At 40.8% G+C, this 23,936-nt stretch overlaps 1 protein-coding gene across 5 annotated transcripts in view; it reads right to left on the bottom strand.

Moving 5' to 3' along the window:
- Positions 1 to 23,936, bottom strand: part of Arhgef6 (Rac/Cdc42 guanine nucleotide exchange factor (GEF) 6) — a 99,283-nt gene that overhangs the window by 62,153 nt on the left and 13,194 nt on the right. For all 5 annotated transcript variants that reach the window (XM_013504491.1, XM_005404584.2, XM_005404583.2 and 2 more), the window contains 3 exons: positions 10,555 to 10,639; positions 8,272 to 8,396; positions 6,770 to 6,971 (listed from right to left, as the gene is read on the bottom strand). In XM_013504491.1, the coding sequence (XP_013359945.1) occupies positions 6,770 to 6,971; positions 8,272 to 8,396; positions 10,555 to 10,639 (412 nt within the window). The remainder of the gene's footprint in view (positions 1 to 6,769; positions 6,972 to 8,271; positions 8,397 to 10,554; positions 10,640 to 23,936) is intronic.

Here is a 23,936-nt window from a genome sequence, read left to right as displayed (position 1 = left end):
TACTTCACCTGGCACTGAAAAGTGGCTAGAACATAGACAGGTGAGAAGAAAGCAAAGAGATTTTGAGGTGGGAGGGACTGCAGAAACACCGCTTCAGAAATAGCAATGCTCAAGGCATGTCCGAACTGTGACAGTAAATCTTCCAGCTGGGCCAGGCTGGGCAGAGTGGTACTAAGGCCAAAAAGCAGCAAAGAATGCCAACTCTGTCACTCCCCAAGGGTAACAGTAGATATGGCCAGTTTCTGAAAAACTTAGGCTGCTTCAGGATCCATCTCAATCTGTTAGTGGCTTCACCAGGTGTCCCTGGGGTAAACCTGAACAACACAGTCACCTGCCTATTGCTTCACACTGTAAGTGGCAGAGCCAGGACCTGAACCAGTGTGTCCCATTGTTGAACCTGATGTTTTCCCGATACACCATGGTGTTGGGCTCTGTCTTGTTCAAAATTGGCAATTATCAAATTCTTTGTATTTTATTAGGCAAGTTTCCTAAATGCAGCTATAATATAATGGTCTTAATTAGAATTTAGTTGTTTTGTACAGTTATTATTTAAACCATCCCTGATAAAAATGAGACTTTCTAGAGATAACAGCAAGGGGTGGTCACATTTCAGAATCAAAGTCAAAAGGAAAGGTAAACAGTAATGGTATGACTGCCAAGACACTAAAGAGGAAAGGAAAGGCCACAGGAATGGCTAATTGCAATTGAAATAAAATGTTCAGTATGTTAAGTAGGATGGAGGAGAAACAAATTGAAAACAAAGAAGAGGCTGCCTTGGAGATTCTGGTATGGCTGCTATGATGCAGAAAGAGTTGCTGCTTTGAAAAGATCTACAAAATTATCAAACCTCTAGCAAGACACAGAGAAAAAAAGATGGAAGACACACATTACCAATTTTACGGATGAAATTGGATATTACACCAGGCCCTGCAGATATCAAAAGAAAAATACAAGAATACTATGAACACCACTACACACATAAATTTGTCGATTTGATGTGAAACAAACTAGTTCCTCAGAAAACAAAAACAACTAGCCCAAAATGAAATAGATCATTTAGTAGTAGTGCAACTATTACATGGATTGAATTCATAAATTCAGAACTTTAGAAAAGGAAATCTCTAGGTCCATACAGTTTCACTGGGAAAGCCCATTAAATATTTAAGGAAGAATTAAAATCAATTCTATAAGTCTCTTATGGAAAATAAGAGACCACTTCCCAACTCACTGTATGCGATCACTAGTACACTGACACCAAAACCATAAGAATACAGCACAAAAAAGAAAACTGCAGACAAATACCCCTCATGAATATAGATGCAGGGAAACATTAACAAAATATTGGCAAAACATCCAGGCATGGTAGCATATGCCTGTAAGTTCAGCACTCAGGAAGCTGAGGCAGGAAGATCATCGAGAATTTGAGGCCAGGCTGGACTACATCGTGAGTTCAAGGCCAGCCTGAACTACATAGCAAGAACCTATCTTTAAAACAAAACAAAATGGCAAAGAGAATTCAGCAATATTTTAAAAGAAATGTATGACATGAGACACATCCTAAGAACACAAGGTTGATTAAATATTCAAAAGAATCAATCAATGTAACCTAGGGTATTAATAGTCTAAAGGGAAAAATCACATGTTAATATTAATCAGTGCAGAAAAGACATTTGACAAAATTCAACAGCCATTCAAGAAATCTCAAAAGAAAAATAATAAATAAAATGTAAGTATGCACATGTGCATGCATGCACACATGCATGTGTGTGTCCATGTGTATGCTGAGGAGTGAATCCAGTACCTTATACACACTAGGCCAGAGAAAGTTCTTGAACTCAGGAAAGCGCATCTGCAAAGCCCTTCTGCTAGCATTTTACATAATGGGGAGAGACTGACTGCTGCGGGCTTTCCCTCTGCAATCAGGAAGAACAACGCACACATTCGCCACCCCTGACACAGCACTGAGCTGAAGATCTTGCCCTCCCTGCAGGCTCAGTCTAGAATGGGGGGATCAGCGTGAGGAACAGAAGGCAGACTGATTTGGGAGGACAAGCCTGGAGAGTCAAGATAATGTAGCCCTTGCAAACAACTGGCTTCATGAAAAAAATCAAGGTGGGGATGCAAAATAGAAGAGCATCTCAATGACAGTTTCCAGCCTTTTGTTCCTCCTTTGCTCCCCTCCCCAACTCCTGCCACAACTCTCAGTGCACAAAGGTCTCTGAAACCCATGCTGTGTAACACCCAGAGGAGGAGTAAATATCTGGAGGTTCAGAGGAGACAAGCTCAGAATTAACACAAAAACATAATTTTCAGAAGTATATCCAAGGAAATGAAAAGATTGATCAATGCAATTCAATCAGTGAAAAGAATCAGTCAGTATAAAGAAAAATCCCAAGAGCTTGTTTGACATAACGTAGCGAACAACAATAGTGTTACACAGGCAGAGGTGAAGAAACCCTTCTAATCCTGATGTAAAGATCCCTTCCCAATTCACTTTTGTTTCTTTTCCTTTTTTTGCCCATGTCCAGATTCCTATTGCCTGCTGATGATGATGGGACAAAAAGAAATCTAGCAACAAAGTTTCTCTGAATATAAAGCATGTATGTGATACCCCTGGGGGATTAAAACAGGAAGTCTAAATATAATGCCCAGTTCCAGCTTTGGTTTATAATGAGGAGGAAGAGTGATTCTTTAATCTATCTTAATACAAATTTAATTAATCATGTACCTAATAATCCTCTCAATTGACATCTATATTTGCTTGCTAATAAGACAAACTTAAAAGGATTTAGTAACCCCTTTACAGCATCTTCTGGAGAAAATAGAATTTGTTTAAAATATCTTTTCCAATCACACTTGTCTCAATAGTTTCTTGGCATGGAAATTTTGCCAGGAAAGTCAACGCAAAATCTTAACTAAATCCTTAGCCTTTCTAGGTAACAAAGACAAAAAAGAAATGATACATAATTTGCTATGTTACTGATCCATTGGCAGAAATTACTTTGATGGATAAGCACCATACTAGTTTATAGGTTACCAATGATTTTAAAAAGAACTGAAAATTATATAATGACTTTCTTACTTATTATGTATCTGACTTAAATAAACTAAATGAGCCAAGACCCCTTAATATATCTTCTGTGGCTTATACTTGTAAATACATATATTTTTTATGACATGAGATCTTGGAAAAAATATATTTTTGTTCAAAATAGGGCTTATTTTTCCTCATATAATAAATAATCAAGGGCCAGGGATGTAACTCAGTGGAATAAGCGCTTGCCTGGCAAGCCTGAGGTCATGAGTTCGATTCCCGGTACCCCCCCCAAAAAAAAATAAATAATCAAGACTTAGTCAAGGAAAACTGTTAATAAGGTGACTTGATATCACCCCTGTCCACATCCCATTCTTAGTGAGGGGTTCTTACCCTTATGATCGCAAAGACCAATTTTACCATCAGCCTGAGGCTCTGCTGAAAGGATGTGTGTGTGTGTGTGTGTGTGTGTGTGTGTGTGTGTGTGTGTGTGTATTTTATACTCAAGTATCCTATTTCTTAACCACCCATAGTATGAAGTGGATGGCTCTTTGTCCTATATGTCCTCTGAAATCAGCCTGCTGTCAAAAAGTGGGCAGAAGCTGTCCCCAGGACTGTGGCCACAGTTATCTCTAGACAAGAGCTGCAGTGGAATCCAAAACTTAAAATGCTACTCCCCAAAGGCAACTTTGCCAGAGTACAAAATGCTCTTGTCAGTAACAAATTCAATGGAAGAAAACAATGCACAGCCCTCCCAGGCATGGCACTCTGCAGGGTGAAGGTTATATCACCCTGGGCTTGCTTTGTTTTACTTTTAGGAAAGTGCAAAAGGATGTGAAGTATCAGGCTGAAGGGTGTCCCTGGGTTGAATGCACGAATTTGTCAAAATTGCTATCTGAGTGATGACGTTTGACCAAGTAGGAAGAGGACAGAGGCTGCTGCAGTTCTTCAGTCCCATTGCTAATTCAACTTCATCGATGGCCCAAGAGGTAATATGGCAATGGGATTTAAAACTCTGAAAGATTTGTTTCTATGAAGTAAGCATTTTATCTATGAGTCATTTTTTTCAATCTCCTTGAAATCTTTTCTAAGTTTACCCATCAGTACTCAGTTCATGGAAAGAAAGAAAAACTGACAGCACATTCTACACCAAACATGAAAAATAAATCTAAAATGAACCACAGTAGCACCCTAGACAGGTCTGGATTTACTCACTATTTTGTGGAGATGACAAGAGTTGGGGTGGAAAAGAATTCAGGTTAACAAAGATTTACGGGTCATGTGACCTTCCCCAAAAGGTGTTTTTCTTCCACTGTGCTAATCCTTTTCACTATCCCTCAAGCTTATTCTCCCCAGTCTGGGAGGAGCCGGCTAGCATGGGCAGCCTAGATGCCCGTGTGGCTGAGTGGAAGGAGTAAGGGGAATAGAGGTCAGAGAGGAGGCCAGAGGCCATGGGGGCCCGATCCTGCAGGGCCTTGGAGGCTACTGTGATAACCTTGGCCTTCACCCTTTTTCAGATAAGGAGCCATGATCCAAGATGTGTGTGTGTGTGTGTGTGTGTGTGTGTGTGTGTGTATGTATGTGAGTGTATGTGTGTGTGTGAGTGAGTGTGTGTGGTGTGGTACTGGGGATTGAACTCAGGACCTCTGCACTGAGCTACACCCCCAGCTACCTTTTTTATACTTTATTTTGAGGCAGGTCTCCCTAAGTTGTTAATTTGTGCAGACTGGGCTTCAATTTGTGATCCTTCTATCTCAGCTTCCCAGAGTGCTTGGATTTCAGGTGCGCTCCACATAGCAGTTCCAAGTTACACTTTAAAAGAATCACCCCAGCTACCGAGTCTAGATTAGAAGACAAGAACAGGAGCTAGATGAGAGACGTCATTCTATATATTTGCACTCCAACTCCCTGAATACCAAGCTTCCCGGCCCCCTTAGCCCAAATCCTTGATGGCTGGGTTACATGTTTCTGGAGATTACTGAAGTGCTTTACTCAGAGGCAGAGTTTGCCATTTGAGCCCTACCTGAGTCTTAAACCAAAAAGAAAAGGAAGAACTTGAAGGGAAGGCCTTGGAGATCAGAACAAACAGTGTGCGGCCACCCACAAAGGAGTAGCCAGACTGCGGCAAGGCATCACAGTGAGGTACAATGGAATGAGGGCCATCAAAGTGAGGAGAGCTGTCCCCCTCCCTCTTCCCCTCTGCAGTGCTTGGCAGTCCCGGACAAGGCAATGACCAGAGAAAGACACCGAGTCAGGGAAAAACATCACAGGAAGTCTGGACATGGGCTACAGGACCTGGCAACCAGATGGTATCCATGGAAATATGCAGCAAGGGGTAAAAATCAGCTGTGAAAATCATCAAAACCAAGGAAATTCCAGGCAAGACCTGAGAAAATACTTCAGGGTTTGACAGAAGTATCTCTGTTCCTGGTAATTAAAAATATTGAGGGCTGGGGCTGTAGCTGAGTGGTATAGTGCTTGCTTAGCATGCACAAAGCCCTGGGTTAAATCCTTAGCACTGTAATAAATAAAAATGCTGAGAAGTCTAAACATACATAAATATTATAAATCTGCTCATAAACACATTCCATTAAAGGAGATGCCCCTTGTAACCCAACCCAGATGACAGAAAGTATGCAAACTATCTTAAATGTTTTAGGGGAATAGCTTCTAACATTGGGTGGGTATCTGGGTGAAAGAGTAAAGGGAGAAACTTATCTATATTTCTGTAACATTTTCTTTACAGTGAGTCTATACTTTTATTCCTTAATAGTGTCACTTTTCAGGCATTCACAAAGGCAATGGCACGTACAAAAGAAGCACTGAGGAGCTATTAACATAGAGGAGTCCTTGAGTAAGTATTATTAGGAAGTGAAGAGAGAGAATAATTACTGAATAATGTTTGAGCTGTCTGGAACATGCTTTTATGACACCAGGGTTTTAGAGTTTGTTGCAGCAGGGGTGGGGGCTGCTGTCGTTTTGGTTTTGTAATAATACAAGCAGAGGTTTCTTTCTTATTTGAAAATGAAGAGTGAGTGAGCAAAAAACACTCTAAGAAAGACTCCTGCAGAATAATCAGAAATCATTCTCTGAGTAGGCACAGTGGAACATGCCTATAATCCTAGCACTTGAGGGGATGAGGCAAGAGGATTGCTGAGAGTTCAAGGCCAGGCTGAACTACATAGCGAGAACTGGTCCCAAAAAAAAAAAAAAAATAGAAGTCATTCTCTGGATATGATGAGGAAAAGGGGTAAGCAGCTAGAGACATGCAATGCCTTAAGAGCAATCTTGTTCATAAGGCTTCCTGCAGCCCTCTGATTATCTCTCACACATCTCAGGCACTTAATTTTAGGTCTGCTTAAAGAACTTGGAACTAAAAAAAGGAAGTTAGCACTTGGCCTCTCTTATTATTGTATTCTGCCATGGTAATCTTTTGAGTATTATGTACTGTATTACATGGCTAGAATTACTAGACAGAAAGGGACATAGTTAAGGTGGAGCAGTTGTTGAGCTTTGGATTCCTTCACTTTTTTAGATTTCTATTGCTTTGATGTAATCTAAATACAACTTTGTTTCAAAACATCTAACCACAATTTCCCAGTTGTGTTCTAATCTTATGTTTGACATATACATATAAATATAAACAGTTTCTATTAACCAATTAAAATTACAAGATTTTCAGTAGGAACACCAGGAAAGTCACATTCAAAAAAGGCTTTTAAGAGCTTCACTTACCACTGGATTTGATTTCTCGGACATAATTACTAGGGAACCAGCCTGTTCTCCCATTGAGTGTGCCTTCCCACCAGCCTCCTTCCTCAATGCGAGTAACATAAATGATGTCCCCTTTGCAGACTGACAGTTCGTCTTCATTAGTCTGCTTGAAGTTGAATCTTGCCTTCACTATCAACTGATGACTTCCATTTTCCGTCATCTCCTAGAGAAACAAAAATCACACCAGATTAAATACCCATCTGAATGAGGCAGGGATGGAAATTATAGGGATTTATGCAAATAAAATGGGGACACCAAGGATAAAACCCCCGGTCCACCTGAGTTTTTAACTTAGGAATCTGTAAATGAGCTTCAGGAGGAATCAGTAAACCACTTGAAAGTACATGGGAACTTTTGTATTTGTCAGAGTTTTCTTGTTGTTTTCTTTTAAATAGGTCATAGCTTTCATTTCCTTTTCTTGTCACCAGTGATCTAAAGGTACCTATTTCACATTGCCAGGTGACAAAATGGAGTAATAAATGATTCCACACTGCCTCTGCTCAACACTTAAACTTAGTCCTCATATTAGGTACTAACTTTCTTTCATAAGGATCTGTCCCCACCTCCCAGTCACTAAGAATATCTTAATTTGGCTAAGACTTGGCCATAAGCAAAGATCAATTATTCCATAGTTACCTAAATTTGAAGTTCTTACCCTGCCTCATGTGGATTAGGTTTAACTTTTTCGAGGGTCACAGACCTTTTGAGAATCTGCTAACTACAAGGTCTTTGCCCAAATGAGCTCCAACACATGGGCTTTTTTTTATATACAATTGAAAAGGGTCCAGGTGTATGGTGCCATAGAGCTCATCAACTTCCCAAAGGAATCTAGAATCTCTGAAAGGTTAAAGACCACCATTTGAATGTTTAAGTAATAGGTTATGATGTCTTATAGTAAGTGTGTGGCTTTTGACTGGAAAAATAAGGTTCACCCAAAGAGCAGAAGATGCGGCATTTCCTCCCAAATAAAAGCTCCCAATAAAACCAAATGCAAAGACAAATGAGAGCTCCTAATATAGAAGTTCATCATAGGCTAATATTTAAAATTGGGTCTTTCTCAACAGGAATTCAAAGAGAAAAATAAAGATGACGATTATGATGGAACAGCAATGACTACCCACTGCCTATTAAGCACCAAGTACTATTTAGTTCTAAGAAGTCTAGGAATAGGGAAAATAACAGCAAAGTGTCATTAGGAGAAGTCACAGTGACTTACATTACATAGCATTCTCAGCATGCAAATGAGCAAGCAACAGATCTGGGGCTTCCACTCTGATTGTCTGACTCTGGGTCCCACATGCCTCATTTGTTCCATCAGGCCAGCCTGAACTGGTACCCAATTTATTTGGTTATACCCAAAACAAATAGAACGGCTCTCTCACCACTTGTGGAAGTGCAACTGGGATACTGATCCAATCCTGTGGATTTTGAAACAGGCCGGGGGGGTTGGAGACTATACTTACCACTGGCTTTGCCTGCTTTTGCGGCCCTGGAGCTGCGCTAGAAACTGCTCCCTGTGGGCTTGTCTGAGAACTATTAGGAGCACTAAGAGAAGAGGAATGTCCACATGGTCTTTCTGATAGCTGATCTGTAAAAGGAGGAAAAGGCATGATAAAGGAACCGCTCATGTCAAAATGCCATCTACAACATACCCTTATCTCTCATGGGCTACTATCAAAGGCATCTTAGCTGTAATTCTATTATCGTTAGGAACATGCCAAGTGTATTTCAGTTTTTCCTTCCTCTTTTTTGGGTAGGCACTGCGTTCTTAACCTTACTGGCCCCTGATCTCCAGTAGACTGAAAAACAGTGACAGAACCACATTTTCTTTCAATCCATTTCCCTCCAGCTCTTCCCTCCTGAACCAGTTGCAGCAGAATGCCCTGTTATCCAAGGCAGAACTATATCGGGTATCAAACAGCTGTGTGTGGCTCTTATTACTTTGAAATATTTCAAATTTCTCTCTTTGTTTTTGGCCCACAGCTCAATGACCCTTTTCTTGCATAGAAAGGTATGTGAAGCATATATAATGTAAAAATCTCCCTGGGTGGGGGCTGGGGGTGGAGGGCGAGCATGGGAGAGAACACGTGTGTCTGGGAAGATGCTATCACGATACTAAAATAATTTGTTTTTGAAAATCAAACTCAGGAATCTTTGCTTCCTTGAAACCTCGTGAAATTTGATCAGGCCAGAGCTGAGCTGGATGTTTTCAGTATGCTGAGAGTGTACTAAAGAGAGAAGCTGGCTTCTTGACAAATTCAAATGAGGGTTCTTTTCCTCTCCATTTATTTTTAAAAAGATATAAACTGCAAAAGTCTAAAGCCCAAACATTCCCTAGGCGACAAGCTCAGTATCCAAGTAATTTCCTTGATGCCGTGGGTTTTAACTTTCACCTCCTTGTATTTTTATAAATATCTGTGGCAAGGGAAGAGACTGTAAAACTTGCTAGAAGAGTTTGGCAAAAGAACATGTAATTTGCGTGGCATAATGTTAGAATTATCCGATCCTCCCTACCCAGAGCTGGATAGTTGTCATGTGTGTTATATATAGTTACTTGAATTAGCTTTACTTTCTGCTACAGCCTTACAATAGCTCAAAAGCATTTTTTTTCAAACAGCAAAAGAACAACTTCGAAGTATTTTTACATGTCTTGCTATTATATACAGCTCTTTTGATGAAAACTATAATTACTTGATAGCTTCCTAGATGCTCTATCTTATTTGGCACTTGATTGTATTGCCTGCTCTTGTTCTCTAATTGTTCCACATGGGTAAGTTGAGTCTGCCTAAATAGACGGCAATTTGCTCAAGGGAGGGAACCATGTCTTCCACTTCTTTGTAGCACCCGGCAGTGTTGGGTGCACAGCCGCTTGGCTCTCCTACATTTGCAGCAACAAGACTCATGTGTGGCCATAAGGGCTCTGGAGTGAGGCGTGGATTTGAATCCCAGCTCGGCCATTTACTTTCTAGTTTGGTAACTGTACACTTTCCTTATCTATACTATGGAACTAAAACTACTACTAAGAAGACCTACACCCAGATGTGTTTCAAATACTGAATGAGACCACCTAGGACTCTTAGGCCAGCCTTGACCCAGGGAAAAGGTTCAAAGCATTCGAACACTGATTATTCCTACCCATGTAGGGAAGAGGCAGAAGGCATGAAGCTCCATGAGAAGTTTATCATTGTTTGCTTCTTAATTACTGGGATCTATATTTAATAACATCCACTGTGGTGGGTGTTACACATTTAAGTAAAACATACTCTTTTTTCACTCACTATGAACGAGAGGTTTCATAGTGAGTGCAACTCTCCTGAGGGGCTCCTTCATAGAGACAAAGATATCCGAAAAACAATGAGAAAAATAGGTCTCTGCTGGGGAAAGGGAAGTGATGGTTTTATTTTGTAAACTGGATAAAAAAGAAGGAACTAGTTTTTTTCTTTTAATTTTCTGTCTTGCTATATTTAGCTGGCTATTCAAGAGTTTGGAACAAAATAGTTTTCTGGTTCTTATTTTTATATTCAAGGCATTAGAACAACTCTGTGATGGGTATGTTTAAATCCTGTGATGGGTATGCTTAAGTCATGAAAGATGAAAGTGTCTGACACGCATTAGAGTTTATTTGGAGGGAGGAGTGAAATTTGCACCAGTTGAATAGCCCTGGCCATCGCTGGCTTCTAGGGTAATCAGAAATTCATGGATTCAAAAATGTCACCCAGAACTCATAATTCCCAAACCCTGCTTACCTTCTGTTGCTTTGTTGACAGCTAAAAGAGTAGTGAGAACTTTGGAGAAATTGACCCCTGAGTAAAGATCATCGGGATCAAAGACCTGTGGAAAAGGAAAATTGAAACTGTAAGACACTGTAACTATTCAACTCAACAAACAAAACTGTGAGAAGGCCACTTCCTCCAGCTCTCAGGAGAAAAAACTGTAAGAGCCAAGACACAAATCTCTGTATACCTTTGGGAGAAATGAAAGCAGCTGCCGAGCGCCTAATGACATGTGGCGGGCCATCAGTGAGTCAGAGCGAAGCAGTAATGGGAAATGAGAGTCAAGCTGAGAGGGCAGCGCCCACCAGGAAATGCATGGTGCACGCTCAGACCCACTCTTTAATCTGAATACATCAATACTCACAGGCCAGTCACAGGAAGCTCACACGCATGGTTACAATTGAGGCCCACCACCTACAGAAAGTCGCCTACGGTCCACGAGACCGAGGCGGGCCTTTCTGACATGCTTTCACCTTCACTGTTTATTTTCTGTACTTACTAGAAGCGCTGTCGCAAGTGCCTTTCCATCTGCTGTCCTCTTCCCTGCTGCCGTCCACTGGACCCCAACTGCCTGCAGCCCCAACTCCTCGTTGGTTGCCGCGGTTTCTGCCCCAGTCTGCCTTTTGCCCTCAGCCTCAGTTCCTGGTTTTTGCTGTTTGGCCTTACCCTTCTCGGCTCACCTTTGAACTCAGAGCATGTGAACCCTTGCTGGCCTGAGCCTGCTGGTTCTTCCTTGCCTTAGGTGGCTTCTCCAGATACGCCCTCTGGCCTTCCTGCTACTACTCATCTCGCAGCGACAAAACTTTAAATATAAAAATTTTAATTTGAAAACCTCAAGCACCATTCTCATATGCTACTGTCCCTAGTGAAGATACTGATCAGCTGTTGGTGTTTTAATATAAAATTGCTAATGTAATTATTAATATATGGTAATTGTTTAAAGTAAGACTGTTAATTTTAAAATGTAAGCATTATATTGAAATGTAACGAGACTTCTTGCAGTCTCGAACATGTATGTTTGAAACCAGAAGTATTCTCAAGTACAGGAACAATTTATTAATTTGCTAGTCAACAGTACCAGTAACCTAACCTGCCTATGGAGAACCAGATGCCCACCTTCTGGGTGAAAATGCTCCTTCTGAAAACATTTCATCCCAAGATTTTTAGAACCCTCTTGAAGAAAACAGATTGCATCATTTTTCTCCAAGTGTGGTAGTAGGAGTAAAATGTACCTTTGCAATTAGGACATGATTAATACTGATTGGAAGGAAGGGTCTGTCTTCCCATTAGGTAGAGCCATTTGTTCCACTTTCAATCTGCATATTTTCTGGGAACCACATCAAGACAAATTTTTATTTTCCCTTTGTACTTAAAGTAAGAGGATTTTTTTAAATTTTGTTTTTGCCGAGCTGGGGATTGGACCCAGGGCCTCGCACATGCTAAGCAAACACTAGCACTGAGCTACATCCCCAGACCCTTTTTGTACTTATTCTCAAAGACTCAAAATTTGTCTCTAGAATGAAAAAATATAATATCCATTTCTTCCAGGTTTGCAGCTCAATACAGACACATGCAAACATTGACCCATACAAGTATACCTGTTCTAGGACTCACAAGCCCCTAGGCATCTAGTCCATGAATGGTTTGCATTCCAAGCTAAAATGACTGAAGAATCCAGTTGTATCTGAAAATGAGACAAGGGGCTAGGAGTATAGCTCAGTGGCACAGCATGTTGAAGGCCCTAGATTTGATCCCTAGCACTGCTATATACATAAATAGAAAAATGAGACACAAATATACTTTTAGTAAAAGGGGTAATATTAATATTACTAAATAGTTGAATGACACTATGATCCAAATATATTTCTGAATGCTTCAATAAAAAAATGCAAAGTTTTCCCAGAACAGGTAAGAGTTCTATTTTAATTTGCCATATCCTAGGTTAACAAGATCCAGTAAATTCAGGAGAGAATCCAGAATCCCAGAGGATTCCAGACTTCTTAAACCCCCCTGAGAACTGGCCAAGTGGGAAAGTGTTAATGACATCTATGCCCAAATAGTCAGCAAAAAGGTTCACTAGTTTTTAGTCCATGATTCCCAATGGAAATGTAAATATGTGTGTATGATGGCTATGTGCATTAAGTGAATGTGGAGGAGGACAGTGGAGTCTAAAATAAATTCTCACGAGCAAATATTAGCAGAATAAGGCTTGAGAGCAAAAACTATGATAAGAAGCCTCTCGCTTTTAATTATCCCTTTTCCAGGTTAACTGTCTACCTACATACTAACGCTGGAATTAATCACTTGAACCAGTACTCGGCTGAATTAAAGAATAAATAAAAAGTGATCAGAACATGAAATATCCATCAAGAGTTATTGCACCTGCTTGAGAAAGGTTGCCTGGACTATATACAGTTCCCCTTTGGAAAAACTCCAATATACTCAAGTGTATCCACAGACACTACTATTCTCACTGCAAGGCTATTCTGTAGCACTCAGAACTATTCAGGAAAGGGCTGCAAGAGACCTCTAAGGACTAGTAGAGAAGGCAGTGCTGAGGGCTATGATTTCAGAGTGCTGGCAGATCAGCTATAACTAACAACTTCAGCTATCCTACCACCTTTCTAGCCACAAACTGATACTTCAAATTCTTCCCCAGCCCTTCCTTCCATGAAACTGAGGCTGGTCTCCCACAAAATGAAAATAGTCCTCAGAGGAAGAACAACAGTTTCAACCATTACCACTCATTTTACTTTAGTGGGAATGAGAACTGTGAGGCCAAGTGCAAAGATGATGAGGTGCAGAAAGATGAGTGGCTCTGGCACCTAACTGGAAAGCAAGAGAAAGATCCCCAACACGGAGAGCTGTGAGAAAAACAAGGCAAACTAGATTACAGTACAGGTCACTTGCACAGGACTAATGCCACTCATTTATACATACAAAATGGAAAACCAATTCCTCTTTCTGTCAACAAAGCTCTGCACCCTATTAAAAAGTCAAGTAAGGGGCTGGGGATTTAGCTCAGCGGCAAAAGCGCCTGCCTGGCAAGCACAAGGTCGTGAGTTCGGTTCCCCGTACCGGAGAAAAACCAAAACCAAAAAAAAAAGTCAAGTAAATTTGCATATTTATGCTATATATAATTTTCCAAAGTCCCTTTCAAAAGAAAATTTTCCAAATCAAAGTCAAACCATAACAAAGTCACGATGATATTTATCTTCTAGGACCCTCTGCAAGCCTTACTCTGGTATGTGACTGAGTCCCAGATTAGCTGAACTTTATTTATGCCTATTTTGGTCCAGAAATAAGTGAGTTCATTCCAGTTGGATCTGTGAAGGTCAGATGAACAGCAGGATCCCCACATCCCATTCATTTTACCACTACTGTAATGCAGGTAAGAAAAAGAGGACTGCTTCTTAGATTACTGATAGATGGTTTCAAGACACCACTCCTGCAGTCAGATGAGGAAAGGTTCAAGTTTAACAATGAAAACATTTGCTCTACATAAGCAACAGAAAAGCAAGAATTAAATTTCAAAAAGATTTTGATGAAGATTTTTTTTCACAGATAACTAGCCTAAGGTCCAGTTTCGTGCCAGCAGATGAAATCAGACAAGACACTTAATTTTTAAATGTTTTCCCACATTTTTCCATTCTTGATATCCACAGTGACAGCAAAACCTATTTTTTTGTCCACTAAACACCAGGTGTTAATTCTGAACTGCTACAGATCTGCCAGTATAAATTATGCAGAAATTAATATTTTTATGAAGTAGCTCTCAGTTTCAAAATACATGCCATTTCATGACACGTTGCCTAAACTAACAGTTATCTGATAGTTACCACTACGGTTTACTGGGCCCCTGCCACACGCCCAGTGCCATACTTAATGTTCCATATATACTGATATGGTTTAAACGTGCCCCACTCCAATTCGCATATTGAAACCTAATCCCTGGTGATGGATTGGGTGTTACTGAAGCCACAGTGACATTCCAGGCATTACTAGTTCTGAAGCACAACAGGGTATGGCTTCCCTTCTTAACTGAGATGTGGCTGGAATGCTGTGACCGTTTAACTCAGGTGACTAGAGCACGACGCCAAGAAAATCAGGAGGCTGAATGTCGTGGTAATGGGATTAGTAACCTTATGAAAGGGACCCTACGAGCTGCTTTTCCTATTCTACTATGTGAGGATGCAGTAAATATGCCCTTCCCAGACACTGATTCTGTTGGTGCCTTGATCTTGGACTTTCCAGCCTCTAGAACCATGAAATATATTTCTGTTGTTTATAGGGCACCCAGCTTATGATATTTTGTTATAGCAGCCCACATGGACTAAGACATAAGTATGGTTTTTTTTTAATGCATTTGATTCTCCCAGGAAGCCTGCTATGTGGGTTACAATTATTTCCTTCATTTCTTAGATGAATAAAATTAGCATCCAGAGAAGTTCAATCACAGAGCAAGAAAGTGACGGAACTAATAATAAAAAAAAAATAGACAAGTGTTCTGAGGGATATTGTAACCCTGCATGCACACTCTAAATTTCTATGAAACACAGCAAAACACCAAGAAGCAATCCATGGGCTTGTACAGAAAAAGAAATCCCTTGCTTCTGTCAATATGAGTAGCAGCTATACCATCTGGAGTAAGTTTGTTACAACCTCTAAAATGACTAATGCAACTAATTGTGCAGAGAGAAAATCTCACATATTGAAAGGGGCCTTGCCCAATTCCTGTGTTGTCTTTCCTACATCAGGAGACAGCTCCAATTCAGCAGGTACTCAACCCCATTTGTATTTTGTGAGGTGCGAGTTGAGGGGGAGGTGTCCACCTCGTGGTTATGAAATCAAACTAAACGATCTGGGCCACATACCATGACAATCAGCCTCCTGATTTTCTTGGCGTCATGCTCTAGTCACCTGAGTTAACCGGTCACAGCATTCCAGCCACATCTCGGTTAAGAAGGGAAGCCATACCCTGTTGTGCTTCAGAACTAGTAATGCCTGGAATGTCACTGGGGCTTCAGTAACACCCAATCAATTTAGGATTTGGAGTGATCACAATAGGCTCCATCGCTCAACTTTAACAAATCTAATCAACTGAGAAGCAAGTGACTCAGTGGGACCATAAGGACATATAACTTATGTTTCAAGAACCTGTTTTTAAAAAAAGATTCCACATATTTAGGAACATTTCAGTTTTCCCAGAAAGTTCTTGCTCCTATTGAACAAAGTCTTAATTAACTTAGCTCCTCTTGAATCACATTCTCTAATTCTCACAGCTGAGCACACTGCCTCTGTTAACCCCTGAACTTTGGAGGAAATGTCATTACGTAGTGTGACGGAGCAAGCAAATCTGAGCTGCTTAGTCATATTTCACTGGGTGGCACTGCTCCTGGCTCTGTGAACGCAAGCTGGGATGCTTCCACATAGCTCCTACTAAAAGTAGTAAAGTCAGCAACAGATAATGTTCTTAGCTCAAAAATTGGACTCATTACCCACTGGTATTCCACTTACTAGAATACAGTGGATGGCATTTGTACCCTGCCTGGCTTTAAATAATAACGGCTCCTATTGATGTAAGAGTGAACTTCAGAGAACAAACCCTGCACTCCATTTGCTCCATTTCTCTGTGTTTCAGCAGTTTAGGGAGCAAGTTCTGACTTGTGCTTGTAGCTGAAACAACATGAGGTGTAATGAAAAGAGCACTGGTGTGGAGGTCAGAAAACCTCGATTCCAATCCCAGCTTTGTCACTGCTGAGCAGTTGTAAGGGAGGCAACACTTAGTGCGACGGAGGCAACACTTAGTTCCTCCAACACCTTAGGGAGGCAACACTCCTTTCCTATGGCTTTCGCATCTGGAAAGTGAAGAGTGTCTTTGACTGAAGGAGGTAGGGACAGGTTGGCTGGTCCATCATCTGGATAGGTGCTCTCAAAGGGAGCATCTTAGCTGGCTCCCCAGGCCCAGAATCTGGCCCTCCAGTCTCAAGGTTCTTGAGAATGAATGAACTCAAACTAGTCAAGCTCACCAAAACCCAATGCATAAGCCAAAATGCCAATTTCTTGATTTTTGCTAAAACGAACTACTAAGAGGACTGGATACCCACATTTTACACCCAGAGTGCTCTCTTTCCAGACAGAAATCTACACAATAACCAAATCACAGTTAAAAATGGATTGGGTTGTACAGTACAAGAGCAAAGGAATCTGGGTATTACAGACTAACATAATTACTTCTTCTTTATAAGCTGATTTTTCAAAATGTCATTTTAAAATGACCTATTTATAAATTCTCGCTCTATCTTTTTACCACTGCACAGTGGCATTTGGATTGTGCTTGTGGATATTTTTAACCCTCTGTGTTCTTTTGTTTCTGCGGATCTTGACAGAGTCACTTTATATAACTAATACGGCCTCGTAGATGAACTGAACCTCCTAGGACCCAGTGCCAGAAAGCGCAGCCCCACAGAGCTCCTATGACAGGAGCCAAGATCCAAGCTTAATAACTCATTCTTCACTCCAACTTTCAAATTCACCAAATCTACTTCCTGATAGCTACCTCAGCATGGCCATATTACACCTCAGGACTTCCGTTCTTCCTAGTCAGCACTCATGTACAGGAAGATCTGCTTTCTCCACAACAGACACTTATCTTCAGTTGAGTATTAAATGATCAGGAAAGAAAGAAATGAATGAGGAATGCTATAGGCATCTTGGTGGGAACTGTCACAGGATTAAAAAGAGAGCACAAAAGAGAACAACTGTTTTCGGATAATCTCACCAAAAGGAGGCATGAAGGAAAAGGAAAGGCGACATCTCGCCTATCAGTAGTGCTTGCCAAGCCAAAGACAGGAAGCAGGGGCCATAGAACCAGCTGCCTCAGTCAGCCAGCCTCTGTGGCTCAACCTGCCCCTCCTCCTGTGCTCCTGTCACCAGAGCTTTTGCGGGAGCCCCATGGGCTGCCAGTTTTAAAGAGTGGATGGGTGAAGCCTCAGCTTCAGGAGTGTCTGTATGCTAAACTTGGGGGTGCCCTCCCCAACACCCCTACCCTTCACAAAAGGGACTGGCTTCCCAGTGTTTCAAATTGGAATGCGGAGCATATTTTTCCCAGAGACATAGCATCACATCTGCCACTTAGTCTCTGGGAGTTCTATAGTTTAGCCACATTAAGTATTAAACAGGCTGTCACCGGCCAGCCAGAAAACAGAATCACATGTAAAACCTTGTTTCTATGGGAAAACGTTTCCTGTGTTCCTAACAATAACACAAACAAATTTCTGGCAAATTTGTTGGAGTAATAGTCCTCCTGGCACACTCAGAGTACTGTTTATTTTAGAACTCTGCGATGAGAGAGTGAAGTTAAACACAAGAGTTCTATGAGAGTATTCTCAGAAATGGCAGTACCTGGCAGCTCCTTCCAGCCTGTTTAACTGTCCAGGCAGTTAGGGAAGAGGGTCACCCTATGAAGAGGGGTCTCTAATTTTTGGGAGCCTCTGATGACCTACGGTTGGAGTCCTGGATCCTAGCAGAAGCAATCACTGTACTGCGAATTCCAAGTCCAGGAGAGACAGCTGGTAGATGAGCACAGCACTCCCATCAGAGAGAGGGGAGGACCATGAACAAAGGAATTGCTGTAGGTTGCTTCAGGTAGCAACTGCTTTGGTAGTTTCCAATGGTCTTCCACTGCGCTACCTTCATGTTGCTTTCTTCTGAACAGCTCCAGCCTTATGTGATGCTGCCCAGCAAACCCTTCAAAGGTCTACCAGCATGGCAGTCTTTATTTCTTCTGTGGGTATTAAAATTATTCCTGGACCTCTGATTAGAAAACGAACTCAGTGAAGTCCAAATTCATCTACCATCCTAGCCCAGTATTCAACATATAGGAAATACTTGAAAAATAATCATTCACTAGTTGACTGACAGGATCCTTTGTCAAAGAGATTAATATGTAGATTATGCCTAAAAAATAAGCTGCATGATATGAGTATAAATTTGTTTCCACTTCTGTGTCCTTAGTGCCTAAGAGAGTGCCTGTCACATAATATGAGCTCACTATATATTTGATTAATTAAAGGTTAGACATTCTCACCAATAGGCAATTAATCATAAGAAAAACCATTGATGGAAGTATAATAAACTCAAAGAAATAACACTCAGGAAAGAAAAACAAATCAATTTCCATGCAACTTTCCAGGAAACCTCCATTATCTACAATGAGATACACATGTACTCATCTGCAAAATTAAGCCCTGGGACAAGGAAGGGACAAGAGGTGCTTCAAGCTCCGTGGCTCTGGATTTTCTGAGCCACATGCATGGGCAACATCTACAATTTCTGGCTTGTCCCAGGCAACAGAGGTTCCTTTAAATCCCCCGTAGACACTGTGACCTATGTTTTACAAAGAAGGGAAGCAGGAAAGGACTGTGGGATATTGCTGCTTTGCCAAAATTGGCTATATCTTTAACTGTTTTGTGGTGAAACAGAATAAATGACAAACACCACAGCCTGCATCCACTTTTCATACCCATGCTCTAAAACTGGCTTCAAGTTTCAGCCAGGGCACGGTAGGACATGGCAGAATAACTCACAGAAGCAAGAAGGGGTAACATGCAATTTGAAAGACTACAACTCACATGCCCCAAATCCTTCTAACCCCAGCTAATCTGAGTGGGAAAGATGTGCCACAGTTCCTATAGTTTCCTTTCTTTACAGATCACCTTCAGTAATTAATTTGGCAGTGACTTTTGGCACTCCTCACTTATAGCTCTGCGTGAGCCACTTGTCAAAAGTATGTCATTTTCAGAGACACCCACCAGGGCCTAGCAGACACCATTTAATTAATTAGTTAATTAATTGACTAGTCAATTTTACTCTGACTTATTACAAATAGTATCTGCACCCTGAAAACAAGCCAAACGCTGTGAGATGGGCATTCAGGAGCTCAGCTATCAGAGACATCAAGAATGGCACTTTTGGTTGGCACCCATAGCTGTCAAAGAACAGCAATTCCATCCAGCAAAATAAGGAATGTAACCCAGCCTAGAGCTACCTAGAAGGTCAAGTCTGCCCTCCTTAGGCCAGCATCCACATTTCCTCCCCAGCTGGCTCCACCCTGGCAAGCGCATTACTTCTCACCGTCCTGTCCTCGTACATACTCATGGCTCACTGCTCTCTTCACTGTGCTTCTCTCTGACGTTTCTGCTTCTTATAAAGGTTCCCTCAACCACCTGAATGCTGGCTGTCCATCAGGGCCCAGCCCAAATCATTCCCACCTGCGGGGCTTTCTCCCAGTGCTACTCCGTGTACAACTACACAATAGTCTTCTCTGCTTTTGAGCTCATAGGAACACCAATCCTTAAAGCATGGAACCACTAACTGGTGACCTAGCCGTATGCAATCATACACTGTTAAATTCCACCCTTTCATGTAGTCACAGACAGGAGCCCACACAGTACTAGCTGTATAGACAACAAACAAGAACTTGCTGAATGTCACCCTTTCCTCCTAATCCAAAATGCAAATAGATGCCTCTTCCACCAGAAATAGCTGTCCTTTTGGCATGCCTTTCCTGGAAAAACAAGTGAAAGAGTTTTTCTAGTAGAATTTGATAAATCTGGGCTCATATATTTTCCATCTCTTGATAAAATAAATACTCCTTTTGAAAGAATATGATTGAGAGAAGCTAGAAATACTGACAAAACACTTACCTCACCAAAAGGGAGTGAGGCTGCTGCCTGATCACTTTGAAAATCGTCCCAGGGAATCATAATGCGCGAACCTCACACCTGGAGAGCCCAACAAAATCAAGAAACTTCGGGTGACATTAGAAACAAGAAGCGGCCTGAGGACTGGAAAAGCCAAGGAGAGCATTCAAATGGCATGAGACCTGATCGCCCGCACCTCTGCTTCGTTCTTCTTGTTTTGTTATGTTTTGTTTTATTTTGGTTTTTTTGTTTTGTTTTGTTTTTTGAAACAGGATCTCACTGTGTAGCCCAACCTGGCCTCACACTCAAGTCAATCCTTGTGCCCCAGCCTCCTGAGTGCTGGGGTTACAGGTGTGCACCACTGCACCCCGACATCTTTTTTGAATTTTTAAAAAATTTAAAGCAGATACTTTAGCTCGGCACAAAGAACCTGAGTAATGAGTGCTGTGTTAGTGGAGACCTAGTTGTTTTCAAAACACTTTTTATGTTTACACTCACTGAAGAGTCATTTCTATGAATAAAACTCAACTCTTAGTAATGGACATGTAGACTGTGATATATACAAACTATTTAAAAGAGAATAAACTGTAGTACTGGAAATTGAACCCAGGATTTTACACTGAGGTACATCCGAAATTTGTTTTGTTTCTTTTTTAAGACAGTGTCTCACTAAGTTGCCCAAGTGAAAGTCAAAATCATGACTCTCCTGCCTCAGCCTTCCAAGTGCTAAGATTAAAGATATGCACCACTGTGGCCAGCCTAACAGGAAATTTTTAAAAATTATTTCTATTCAAAAATCTATTATCTGTTCAATAAATATTTACTGAACACCTGGTATATGTCAGGCACTCATACATAAATTTATTTTAAAATTAAGTAATCCCAGCACTCAAAAGGCTGAGGCAGGAGGATCACCATGAGTTCAAGGCCAACCTGCAGTACGTAATGAGACCCCGTCTCCCAAGAAAAAGTAAAAAAACCCTACACTATATAAAATCTGGCAAATGAAGAAGTCACACATAGGTACACCAATCCTTAAACCATTGGTTTCCATTCAGTTGTCTTTCCTTGAAGGTGATTTTTTTAAAAATCCCAAATCAGGATCTTTTTCAATATATAACACATTCCCAAATACTAGCCTGTCTCAGAAAGAACAAACTAATTAAGTTACAGTGTAAATGCTTATCTGCACTATCACAATTACTCATTTTCCCAAAAAAGTTATTAAATTTCTTTTGTAAGTAAAATATTACATTCTCTTCGTTTGCATAGATTTTTCAGAAATTATTGGTAAATGTCCCTATTTTGCTATTGACCTAGCCAGAAAGAACAACCATAAGACAGAATGTTTCTTAGTGTTCAGGCCTGCTAGGGCCTGCTTTTGTCTTCATAAAAGATGTGAGGAGCTTGACACCTTACAGCTGCCTCTTAATGTCCACAAATTTCCAAAGAGCAGAAAATATCTTTGTTATTGTCTAGGGTGAGATAAGTCCTCAATAGCAGCTTAACTTGCTGCTTGCAAAGGGCTGCGTTTGGTCTCACCTTAATTTAATTTCCTTCTTTTCCCTATTGTACTATCCAATCCCTCAACTGACATATCTGCTATCTGTAATAATATCCAAGTCCCAAAAAAAGTATAAAACGGGGATTTTCCTCTATTTGTCTAAGCAGAACCTAAGTGGGAAAGTAAATCTTCTGCCAGAAGTCAAATGAAAAGGATGTGTGGCATATACTGTGTTGGATGAGACACATCACTGACCTGTTGGTCTCCCTGTGTTAGGGTCCAGTTTGCTGTGGTCTGACAAAGCCTGGAGCTAATCAGGCAGAGGGTGACAGCAGAGGAATGGGCCATATCAATGTCAAAATGAAGGTACAGAGCAGCTCCTGACTGAATCTATTACACCCCTCTAAAAGTTGGTAAGCAAGGGCCCTAAGAAACTCGCAAGTGCCTTTACAATTCTTTCATTTGCAATTCAAAACGCAGACCCTGCATTTCCTTTTTGTACCAAGCCCAAATGTCATCAGCAATTGCTCTGCTGGCAAAGCGCATCAACTCTTAGACTGATGCTTGGGGGTCGCCTCAGTGACACATATGACCAAATTAGAATGGAGCTGGAGTAGGGGACAGCTGGCCAAGATTGTGTGGCTTTAATAAAGAGGCATATTGTGCTCTGCTGCCCCCAGAAACAGCCTGGATTAGAGTCAACATTAAAACAGAATTAGAGCAAGTTTGATTTAAAATAAGATAATTTACATCTCCAGTCTGGAAGATTCCGCAGATCAAATTTCCTAACAAAATGCATTCTTTTTCATATGTATTTGGTACATTCAACCCAACTCAGAAACAATGCGTTTCCTTTTTAGATATTATGTACTGTGCTTTTAAAAAAAATAGAGGCATTGATTCTGATTTCCCCTCTCAACTATGCCCAATTCAACAGGTTTATTACTTATTTCCTGAGTGCAAAGGGGAATGTTTTTATCAGTCATCACCAAAAATAAAAGCCCATTCACTGAAATGTTTAATTTAATTAAAACAATAAGAATCTTTCTCTGGGGTATATTTTAAATTTTTGATATATTTTAATTATAAAATAAATACACCTGTTGGAAAAGACACAGACATTCAACTATTTCATTCAATTAAACATGAGAAACTGAAAATATGCTTTTCCCACATTCCTCCAGTTTATATGTAGACGAGAAAGGAATGAAAAGCTTTCCTGATTTTTCAACTCCAACAGGAATCCATCCAAACTGTTGCTATTATTAGAACACAAAATGGTAGCTAAAGAAGTTACTGTGGTTAACGACTGAATAATTCATAGTCTCTGAAGAATTTGGTTGCTTTCTCTTCTCCAGTTCCTCTTTACAACTGGATCACCAAATAAATTTCCAGTCCTGTGTTGTTATAGAGGAAACCATATACAAACTGTCTGAATCAGTTAAAAAATTGGCCTTGCTAAGCGCTGAAAACAGCAGCAAAACAGCAAGCACTATTACAACCAGTTCTTAAAACTCTTAAGATTACACATATAGTGTCCATAAATGCAGTTACAAATCCCAATCTGTGCTCCATAGATCTCACTGGGCTGGAGTATCCCTGGCATTTAAATTGTCTTCACATAGCTTCCCAAATAAAATATACAAATTAAATATGACATAGAAATGATTTGAAACATGTCTCAACACACTTACATTCAAATTCTTTTCTGTGATGAGAGGCATGGAGAATTGTAAGTTCCGAGGAGAAAAAGGCACTTGAATTAGCAAGGGAAAGACACTGAATGGATTCATTCCTGAGGGTGCGCAGGAGGGCAGGGGCTACGCCGGCCATCACCATTCAGCTAACTGCCCCAGAAACTGTCAACTTTGTTTTGTTTTCTGAAAAGGTGGGTTAAGTATTTTTAAATATGTGGGACCTTTTAGAGCATTTTTCCAGACATAAACAGTCTATGCCAAACAGAGTATGGACCTGAGGCGCGAGATGACTGGATTCGAGACTTCCCACTTCAAGTTTTACCCCACCTCAGTTCACAGTGCAACTAACGTGAAACCTCAGGGCCCTTGGACGTCCCACAGTGTATCCCTCCCCGCATCCAATGTGTTTAAATGTTAAGATTACAAGAGGAAATTATTCTAAACAGCAAT

The sequence above is a fragment of the Chinchilla lanigera genome, unplaced genomic scaffold (assembly GCF_000276665.1).
Source record: "Chinchilla lanigera isolate Chin_1 unplaced genomic scaffold, ChiLan1.0 scaffold00088, whole genome shotgun sequence".
Classification (NCBI taxonomy): Eukaryota; Metazoa; Chordata; class Mammalia; order Rodentia; family Chinchillidae; genus Chinchilla; species Chinchilla lanigera.
Note: the sequence above shows the minus strand (reverse complement) of the source record. Positions and strands in the feature narration are given on the sequence as shown.